Source organism: Mchenga conophoros, linkage group LG20 (genome assembly GCF_057382185.1).
Source record: "Mchenga conophoros isolate Kocher_MC1m ecotype Shallow Benthic linkage group LG20, M_conophoros_male_GT1.1, whole genome shotgun sequence".
Taxonomy (NCBI): domain Eukaryota; kingdom Metazoa; phylum Chordata; class Actinopteri; order Cichliformes; family Cichlidae; genus Mchenga; species Mchenga conophoros.
This window is the reverse complement of record NC_140545.1, coordinates 15,712,123-15,723,176: the sequence shown is the minus strand read 5'-3', so window position 1 is coordinate 15,723,176 and position 11,054 is coordinate 15,712,123. Positions and strand designations below refer to the sequence as shown.

At 36.9% G+C, this 11,054-nt stretch overlaps 1 protein-coding gene across 1 annotated transcript; it reads right to left on the bottom strand.

The window, feature by feature from the left end:
* Positions 1-581: 581 nt before the first annotated feature.
* Positions 582-9,069, bottom strand: dpm1 (dolichyl-phosphate mannosyltransferase subunit 1, catalytic). Its single transcript, XM_085260399.1, has 9 exons — positions 8,891-9,069; positions 8,571-8,670; positions 8,349-8,382; positions 8,185-8,261; positions 5,923-5,948; positions 4,755-4,850; positions 4,569-4,637; positions 4,302-4,416; positions 582-1,036 (listed from the first exon to the last, which is right to left on the bottom strand). The coding sequence occupies exons 1-9, from the start codon at positions 9,019-9,021 to the stop codon at positions 932-934; spliced, it is 753 nt and encodes a 250-aa protein (XP_085116525.1). The 5' UTR covers positions 9,022-9,069; the 3' UTR covers positions 582-931.
* Between the last annotated feature and the right edge of the window lie 1,985 nt (positions 9,070-11,054).

Below are 11,054 nucleotides of genomic sequence, written 5' to 3'. Positions count from 1 at the left end.
GGAGTTACTGTAGGGTGGTCCAAAAGTTTGGATGTAGTTACTCCACCTCCCGTTAACTCCGTTGTTCAGGAATTGGTCGCAATTCAGTGGGGGCCCTGCAGGGGGCACTGGCGACATTCTCCATAATGAAACAACTTATGTCCTTGACTTTTTCTTACACTGAAGCTCATTTTGTTCTTTAAATGGTAGCATTCTGCTAATACACGCAGACTTGTCAGTAGACTCGCGTGATAACAGTGGAATCCAAAAGGTTAATGGTGTTGTGATTAAATGCATTTACAGCAATCTGAAAACCAGTAAACAATCTACAAATGGAACTTTTTTCCCCCCAAATATGCAATGAAGAAATGGGAACAAAAATATTTATTTGTTGAGAATGACAGAGTTAAACTTCCATAAGGGCCGTATAGAGTCACTACTACAACAATTATCAGGAAAAAGCCAATTTACTAAAAAATCTCGGAGGTTCTGTGTCCAAAATATTAATAAACAATCATGTTTATTTCAGGCTTTAAACTCCTTAAAGAACATCAGTAAGAGAAGCTGCCTGCATCCCAAAAGGAAAAAAAAATCTCTCAAGGCCAGTGATAAAAAAAACAGTTTAATTCTATACAATCAAGCATAGGTGGAGCACTTCAGTGTGCACTTTAAGTCATGTGACAGCTTGTTAATGCAGAGTGATGAGACGCTTTGCCAGAAACTGATTAAAGAGGATGATGGGAATGTAAAGCACTATGTTTCTTTTGTATTCTTGAAGGTCTACTGACAGGGACTTCTTTTATATTTACACCTAACAGGGAGAGACGTCTCCCTTGGTATTTGCTGTCTGACCACAGGCAAGTGGAGTTTTTTTCCCCCCTTCCTCATTACAATTCTGATAGAACTGTATTAAACACAGTAAGACTACAGGCCTGTGGATTTTACAAACTGATCATGTTGTGGCAAAAAGCATGAGCAGTCCCTTTGCGTACGATACGATCTCATTCCCTCCTAGTTTGGACTCTCCATAAACTCGGTCCACAAAGGAAATGGGTACCTGTTGGAAGAACAACAGATTTGTTTTACAAGAAAAAATAAATAAATAAATAAATAAATAAAATTAAAAAAATCAGAGGATTCACTAGTTAAGAGAAGAGTTAACATTAGTTTAATTTATTCTGAACACTTCCTTTAGCTTAAAAAGCAGACTTTATTCATATCTAGAAAACCGTCTGTAGGTGCCCATATGGAAGAGAAATAGTAAAAACATATGATTTACTCATGAAAGTGGCCACTTTCTCATTACTTTCATATAGTTTTTTAGTAAGTATACAAAACATACAAGTTTCATTATATAATTTTTCAAGGGATCTTATGTGTTTTCACTCTTGTATGCTTTTCATACAAGACAGATAAAAACTGTATATATATATATATATATATATATATATATATATATATATATATATATATATATATATATATATATATATATATATATATATATATATATATATATATATATATATATATATATATATATATATATACACACACACACACACACACACACACACATACATTTGACCTAGACCTGTTTTATATGTTTAATATAACAAAATAATAACTTCACAAATGTGAAACTGTGTCAAATTGTCTCTGCACATGGTAAATATAGATGGCTAAAACTGAACCAAAAACTAAAAGCATTTAAAAAAAAAAAATAAAAAAATCTTAACTGAAATAAAAATGAAGCTTTCAGAAAAGAAATTACCGTAGTTTTTGGGTCATAAGCCGCTACTTCCCCCCCCCCACACTGTGAACACTGCGGCTTATACTGACGTGCGGCTAATGCATTTTTTTTTTTTCCATGCGGCCAAAAACATTTTGCCTGATAACAGTAGACCAATAAAATTGATAAGTAGTATATATACGGTATACATTTTTGTAATGTTGTATGTGCACTGTTCCATAAAAAAAAAAAAACCCATAAGCAACGTAATTAGCGCGTTACTGATACGTACGTATACTGTTACAGGCGCTGTTCGAGGAAAAAAAAAAAAAAAAAAAAAAAAAGCACTTGCAGTATGTATTTTTGTATGTTACCATAACGTTTATGTTACCATGTTTATGTTACCTTACAGATTAAATTAAATGTTAAAAATCCTCACGTGTAATAAGCATACGGCTTAAAAACCGGTGCGGCCTGTACAAGTACAAAATTGATTCTCTTTCTAAAATTAGAGCATGCGGCTTTTAATCATTTGCGCTCTGTAGTCTGGGATTTACGGTACATGAACACTGAGATAATATTTAACTTTACCTAAACTACAGGAAGTGACTCCATAGTGTGGACATCATGGGTTTGATACCAGAAGGAGGCACAAAGTCAGCCTCAAGGAGTGTACAAGTTACTGCACTCTTGAGGGGTGTAATAAGAGGGAAAATCAAGTTCTTAGCGAGCTATCTGGAGCTTAAAGTCTGAGGTTTCTGTGGGTGAAAGTGGATCTCTTTTTACCTGGCTAAATCACCATGGTAACTTATGCTGAACACACAACCTGCTTGGGAGCGAGTTGTGTTCAGGGTTTCGGTTTAAAACTGCCGGAAATTTTCACAGATTCTATTATTCATGTCATGTTTTAAGTGCAATATGGATCCTCTGCTTGGGTGATTTCACAGTGTAGCAGTTAACACACTTGTTCAACAGGAAAAAGGCTGAACAAAAGACTCAAATCCCTCTCTCGTTGTGTTAGGAAAGAAAACTGCAGAATCACATATTGCGGAGCTACAAGCTGCAGTGACTCTTTGTGACATTGGAGGAGCTGAGAGTAGTTATTATGGATATAGAACACATTTCCTATGTGCATGTTATGGGAATGAATTAATGCATGTATTAATTTGGAGTTAAATGTTTTTATATTTGATTCTGATCTACTGCTAACTATTTTACACTCCTGGAATTGCAGCTACTAGAAAACAGAAGTAAACAGCAGCACCGAAGGCGCGCTCATCATTAAAATAATTCCCTTAAATTAAAATGTTTATTTTACTGCTCTGTGCACTAAATCCCAAGATTAATAACTTCTACAGCATAAATTATCTGCAACAGTGCTGCATTTCACTCTTATGTTTTTATAGATTTTAAATGACCAATTTATCATCATCATCATCGTCTAATAATGTTATTCAAAGGGATCTTTGTAAGCAGAAGAGTCACATGACGTGTCAAACACCTCGTTTTATGTGAGCATGCTGAAAGCAGTTTTAGATTTTTTTCACACTACTTAACACAATGAAAGCTGGCTGTGTTGAACTTGTTTCATAGTATACCCCTCTGCTGTAGAACTCATGCACTTCTATCCACTGTGAAAATCCCTAGGGAAATAATAAATAGCCAAAAGTACATAACAACAAAAGCACAGACTAAAAATAAATAAATAAAATAAAGAGACTTTCTATCACAATTAAAGCATATTATAAGTAAAACAAATCAGTGAGGACACAGTGTTTTCAGCATGAGTACCACAGTCATCGAGCCAGAGAAAAAGAGCGACTGTCATCTGACTAACCCGTAAATGTCACTGTATACCTTCTAGCAAGAGTAGTGGCTTTTAAGCTACACCTGCTCTAATAGGATATTTAATGCAGATTTTATTTTATTTTATTTTTTTAAATTGCTCCTCTATCCTATATTAAAAAAAAACAAAAAAAAAAAAAAAAACAAAAAACACACACACACACACACACACACACACACACACCTCAAACATGCTATGAAGTCTATTTCTGTGTGTATATGACCCATATACGCATATTGGTTTTGAAGCTATGTGGTCTGGACACAGACAAAGCTGTGAAATTGCCCTAAAAACTGGTTTTAAAATTTATTACAGCACTTCTAAAAGTGAGTAATGAAGCAGAATGCAGTTTTAAAGCTCCCAATAGCAAGCCAAAAACTGTAAATCATTAAAAAAAAAAAAAGAAAAAAAAGAAGAGATACTTATTACTCCTTTAAACAAGTCAGCAGCTTCCTGCTCACACAAATCAGACTGATTAAATATGAGAATCAAATCGTTTTCTTGGCTTTCATTTTTCTATTAGCATAAAATCAAGAGGAAAAAAGCACTCAAAAGACATGAATAACAAAAAAACCCCACATTTTCTTTAATCCCCAATTTTTAATCCTCAAAGAAACAAACAAACAAGAGAACGAATGACACACAAATGATTTCTCTCACACTGAACTACCTGAAAATTAAACACATTAATAAAAAAAAAAAAAAAAAAAAAAAGTAAAAAGAGAGAGAGAGAGAGAACCTCACCTCTCCGATTGTGTAGTTGAGTTGTCTGGCTCGGACGATCATTTCCATCTGAAAGACGTAGCCTTTGGACACACACTGCTCAACAAGACTCTCCAGCACCTTTTTCTTGTATAGTCTGAAGTCAGTCAGTGGAGGAAAATAAATAAAATAAATAAACAATAACAAAAAAAAATAAAAATAAACACAGCAGTAGTGAAAGAAAATACAGCTCTAATGTAAGAGTCAGTAGCACTTAATTCACAGCATCACAACAGTAACACCAATTACCTGAAGCTGCCTGTGAGATCTGAAGCACCAGGTCTCAACAACACCTGAGCCAAAAAGTTGGCCCCCCGACTGTGAACAAGAGGAGGAAGGGGAGGAGAAAAAAAAAATAATGAAGAAATATAAAACGTCAGCCTCTTGCCTATTAGGTGAGTGGAAACTGATTACAAAGTGTTAACCCGTAGTGACCTGATGAGTTTCCTGCGAAGGTCCCAGCCGTAAACCCCTCCGTTCCCTCGGTATCGAGTACCAGAAACCAGGTCGTAATTGCCTTCCTTCTGCTTCCTGACATAACAGAAACAAAAAGGTATTTGAAATAAAGGAAAGACACTAAAAACTGTCATCCGAGGCAGAGGTACTGAACAAATATTAATCTCTTGGAGCTGATTTAGTATTTGTTAGCTGAAATATTTGGCTGATACTGAGCTATGACAGACAAACAGTGCTGTGCAAAGTTTTTCTCTCTACATCCGTCAGATCAACAAACAATTAATTTTTTTATTTACTCAGGTTATGTCTAACATTAACACTTGTTTGCTATTCTGTGACTGTGCTGTATGTATCAACATATGTTACCTGAACCAACACTTTACTCTTTTCATACACAACATGCAGACAGTGAGGCTTGGTTTCCTATGACCCAGTACAAAAGCAAGTCTTTTTGCATCCAAAAGAACTGCCCCCTGCTGGCCATTAGAAAGAATGTAGATGAGCATTGGCTTCACATAAAGGCAGCGCGCACATTACTCTAAAGCAGAATTTGTGATGAAATTCAAAATGCTGTAGCTGCTGCAGCACACAGCTACATCACACAGCTCACTGCTACATCACACCTACATGGATTTCAGTTATTCAGCTGAACCTCTCCATCATGCTTGTGTTGTTGGTGCCTATTGGAGTTGTGCCAAAACATAATTTGTACAATTCTGAGAAGTTTAGAAGTGAATATTTGGGTGTAACCACCTTAAATGTAGCCTAAAAATCATTGGCATTCTTAAAAAAAACAAAAAAAAAAAAAAAAAAAAACAACATGCAGCCATGCACAGATTCACTGGTGTCTGTAGACACTCAAGCGCTACCTTGACTTCTCATATGTTGATGATGATTAGAATTTAAAAAAATAAATAAATAAATAAAAAAATCCAAGTTTCCTCATATTTCATCACAGTGTTTGCAGTTCTGTCGCCACTGATTTTCAGTCCACCATATCCCAGCCTTCCCCCCCCCCGTTTCACAACTGTAGATTCTTTCTTTATTCCCTGTAAATCACCACTGGCATTGGTCCCTAAAATCCAGCCAGGTAAGTCTGGCTCTACAGAAATAAAAATATAGGAAATGGGAATTCAGAGACACTTACTGAATAAACTCTGGGATAAACTTGGGCTGAAATGGAAAAGAAAAACATTAAGATTATTGCTGACAAGAAATAGCAGACAGAGAACATGTTGTACATAACATTTTAGGCACATTAGAAATGGCAGAATGTATACCAGTAACCTGGTATCTTGCTGGTTTGTAGGTAAGAACAATTGACGTTTTAGGCTTCAGGGCAGGTCTCAAACTTAAATGAGCTGTGGGCCACTGCTGGTACGGTCATTTCATTGGAGGGCCACTTTAGTGTTCAAGTAGTACAATAACAAACAAACCTGAAAACACCCACAAATATTTCTGAAAATGTAGTGTTTCGTTTGTTTGTTTTTTAAATTTCAAATATTGTGTAACAAGACAAAACTGCAAATGTGAATACACATTTTTTTAGCCCTTCATTGACCTACCAAATAAGCAGACATAAGTTCACACATTAGTTCTTCAGTGCTGGTGAAAATTGTTTTCTTTACAAATAACTCTCTCACTGAACTAACACAGTCAATCAATCCCTGAACATGTTTATACTCGCTCTTGTTGTCTGCATATTAAATGGTAAATGGCCTGTATTTGTATAGCGCTTTACTAGTCCCTAAGGACCCCAAAGCGCTTTACACAACCAGTCATCCACCCATTCACACACACATTCACACACTGGTGATGGCAAGCTACATTGTAGCCACAGCCACCCTGGGGCGCACTGACAGAGGCGAGGCTGCCGGACACTGGCGCCACCGGGCCCTCTGACCACCACCAGTAGGCAACGGGTGAAGTGTCTTGCCCAAGGACACAACAACCAAGACTGTCCAAGCCGGGACTCGAACCGGCAACCTTACAAGGCGAACTCCCAACTCTGGAGTCACGATTGCCCCAATAGTTTTTTGCTTTTTAAAAAACTTATTATATTAACACTCAACAACAAACAGTAACTTCAAGAGCCAAACTGCATTCTATTTCTTCACGTCAATATACGGGGCCGCAAATAGGGGTGACGTGGGACGCAAGCAGTGTTGGTCAAGTTACTTGAAAAAAGTACTCAGTAACTAACTACTGATTACTTCCCCCCAAAAGGTAATCCCATTACTTTACTGATTACTTATCTTCAAAAGTAATTAATTACTTAGTTACTTTTTAAAAGCACGAACCTGAATAGGTGATAAAGCGATAGATCTTTCAGCCCAATTCAACTTTTTCTACATAATCCATCATACAAAATGTAATCAAATGGAAAAGTCTCTTTTTAAAAATTGTTTTATTAGTTTTAATCTTTTAACTTTATGCATCAAGCAAAAATGTAATTATATGCAACATTGGAAGAAATTTGTTTAATATTTAAACCTATTTTCTGCACATTCCAGCACATAAAATAATTTTTTTTGTGTGTTAACACTCATTCTTTCAAATAGATGCAAGTAAAACACAGCAGAAAATAAATAAAGTCAAAGACTGGCGGTCCTTTTGCTCCATTTTCACCTGTAAAGCAGGAGTAGGTTAGGCGGAGGTTTGCCTTGGTGCAGGTGTGCCGCAGCGTTCAGTGGAAGAATCTCCACTGTGAGTTTCCCATTACATGGTAGCGCATTCAGTGCTTGCTTGGAAGTTTAGGGGCTTTTTTCGCTGTAAAAAGAAGTTTTCTTCCCATGCACAATGGACACTAATGTTTTTGTCACTTTTTATGGAATCAAACTTAAAGTAAGGTCAGTACTTCCACGCTTTAAACGCTGCATGCTCATACTCTCTCCCGCACTCGATGTTATCCATTGTTGATCTGCACACAGCTGTTGTCACGAACGTCGCACTCGCTTACGTCACTGTCATGAGACATTCTTGCAAAACAATCACCGTTTTAATAACGCAGTAATGAAGCGTTCCTACGGGAAAGTAACGGTAATCTAATGACCATTTTTGCAATAGTAATCCCTTTACTCGTTACTTGAAAAAAGTAATCGGATTACTGTAACCCGTTACAAGTAAGAAGTACCAGTAACACGTTACAAGTAACGCGTTACTGCCCATCTCTGGACGCAAGTGGCTCCCGGGCTGCGAGTTTGAGACCCCTGCTTTAGGGAATGGTAACGAATTGTCAGCCGATCTAAAAGAAGTAACTGCTGATATACGATTAACCTCTTAATCAGAAAGATAACCTTAAGAGTTGATGTTGAGACTGTAAGTTAGACATGTAGAATTTTACCACTTACTGTCGTCAAGCAATTAAAAGACGAACACAGACAGTATGACTGAAACATGCTCCACTCACATGATGGGAAAGATCTGCATCCATTATGATGATGAAGTTCCCAGAAGCATGCTTCATGCCGTGAATGTAGGCAGTGCCTTTGAAAGCAAGACAAACATTCTTATGAGCAGATAACAAAATGTACTAAAGCTTACACACTCATTTTGACATAGTTTAATACTTACCTAGGCCTAATTTTTTTGCTCTTGGTCGTAGCAGCTGAAACACAAAATAGTTTAAGTAAATCCTTTGGCATGGACAGTAAATACTATGGCAAATAGTTCCCAAGCAAAACAACGTTATGACATATAAAATGCGCTCTTATTTCATAAATGTATCTAACTTTCGTGATGTACTGTTGGTACTTCTTAAAGTAACATATCTATCTTTACGGCTTTAATACTTACGATCTTGTCCTCCCCATAGACTTTCTGAAGCTGTTCTGCCACCTCCAGTGTCCCATCTGGGCTTCCGTCGTCAATAACAATTATCTCGTAGTTAAACCCACTGCAAAAAAACAAAAAAACAAAAACAAAAGGCAAATGAAATATAAGAATACGGCAGCAATAAGTAAGCTTAACATTACCCTTACAGCTCTTATATTCTTTAAATCTTACACTGACCCATTGAAGCCGAGCAGCTGACACTACTTTAGTGACAGCTCATCATTGACTTCCACCGTTAGCTAGCACAAGCGGAAAGCCTTTGCTAGTTCCCAGTAACTCACCTTTCCCCGAAATACTTGACAAGCAGCCACACTATTAAAGGCAGGTTTTCTCTTTCGTTGTAGGTGGGTAATAGTACTGAGTATTTGTCCCCGCTGTCTCGGTTTGGCCGGGAAGTTTTCCTGCTTGCCATGGCGACGTTGAGCTTGTGCTCCTTCTTCCTTATATTATTTATAGGTGGTTAGCAAACAGCAAAATGGTGCATTACCGCCACCAACTGGTGTGGAGTGTGAACCTAAATGTCAAAAAACGCAACGTTAATCTCGTGCAGTTTTTTTTTTAAAGATCTTTATTTAATCTTTAAATACAATACAAAGTAAAATTAAACAGTATTGCATTAAAGGTTTTGTACTTCCAGAAATTGTGTACGAGAAACAAACAAACAAACAAACAAGCATTAGCCAGAACATACAATACACATACGCTAGAGAGGGGGGGGGGGGGGGGGGGGGGGGGGGAGTTTATCTAATTAAGCCAGAGAGTAAAGTGATTGAAGGATCTTCTTTTTTTTTTTCCACATACAACAATAGTTTTTATAGCTTTAGGGTTAGTATATTTCTGCAGTATATAGACTTAAGATATATTAAGGAGCTCTGCCACATTGGCCATTCTGATAACAGATTCAGCCCCGGCTGCCACTTGTAGCTGGAGAGTATCAAGATGGACAGGAATATTGCTGAGAAGATACCCACTGAGAAACCAGTCAGTATTTCAGAGAGCTTTTACCTAGTCAAAGAAAGCTTCCTGTGCAAAGACTGTCTGAATAGGTGCCAAGCTGAGAGGAAGGAGCTGAGGGAGGAATACATACCATACTGTGTTCTTAACTCAAGAGTGCCTTTCACTTACAGTACTGCATTCATTCATCATGATCATCATCATATATGGAAAAAAATAAGTTCCTGAAGTCTCTAAACCAGAAAAGAAAGACACAGATTCTGAGTTTGTCTCATTCAGAGAAGGCCTTCCTTTCTATGATGAACCATCACTTTAGTGTGATCTTTATTAGTTTCAGACCAAAATACATTTCAAAAGATATTTTAGGGCGAAGAAAATACATTTACAACCTTACAGTAGAATGTATATCAAAGTATCATTTAAAATATATTTAGTGAAATAATAATAATGATAACAATAATAATAAAAGTAACAATGTTTTATGTACATCTGAGTCAAAGGTCTAGCAAGAATGAGGTTGTTTATTCATTTGCTTACAGTATTTCACATTACAAAATATCTCACTATAATGTAGCATTAACTTTACTTTGAAATTAATTATCTGTCAGTGATACAGTAAACAAGATACAACTGTTTATGTACACTTTCATGTCTCTTTAACAAAAACAAAATCCTCATTCAGAAATCTGTCTTCCATTCGATGGTATGTGTGTGTATGTGTGTACACTTTAGTTTTTGACAATATAGTACTTAAAGGAACACACTCCACTTTTTTTGGAAATGGGCTCATTCTCCATCTCCCTCAGAGTTAAAAGTGCAGCGTCTTTGTAGATCTGTAGGTTAACAGGACTTTGGAGCGGGATCTTAAGGGATGGGGCGTGGCCAGGATTTTTGCTTGAGGCGCCATATTAGCAGGCCAAACAAATGCTTGCTGTGTGATCCGTTGTACACACACAGACATGCATACACATTTCCACACACATACCATCATATAGAAGAGAGATTTGTGAATACGGATTTTTTTTGTTAAAGAAACATGAAAGACCTCAACCTAAGGTTAAATGTATAAACTTGAACTTGAAAAAAACATCTTCATGACGCAACCGAAAGAATCATGAATCTGAAAAGCGACATGATTTTTCTGGATTTTATTTTGTCGACTTATGAAGTTATATATATTGTTTTGTATATTTTTGAAATTCCTTAAGGAGAAGATTGCTGTTTGGCTGATTGGTCCTAACCAATTACTGTATAAAAAGATGAATGATGCGACAGCACTTCCTCCCATTGGGGGAAAATGAAGCCAAAATATCCCGCTTGTGGGCGCTGCCATGTTCCACTTTTGGAGCCAGAGTCTGCTCAGTAGTAACTCGTGGTGGAGCGTCTCTGGACATGACCGCGAACACGCCCCCTTACACTTTTTACATAGCCCGGCTGCTTCGTCTCTAATTCTGCAGGGTATGATGTCAAAACAATAGATAGATTGCCTTT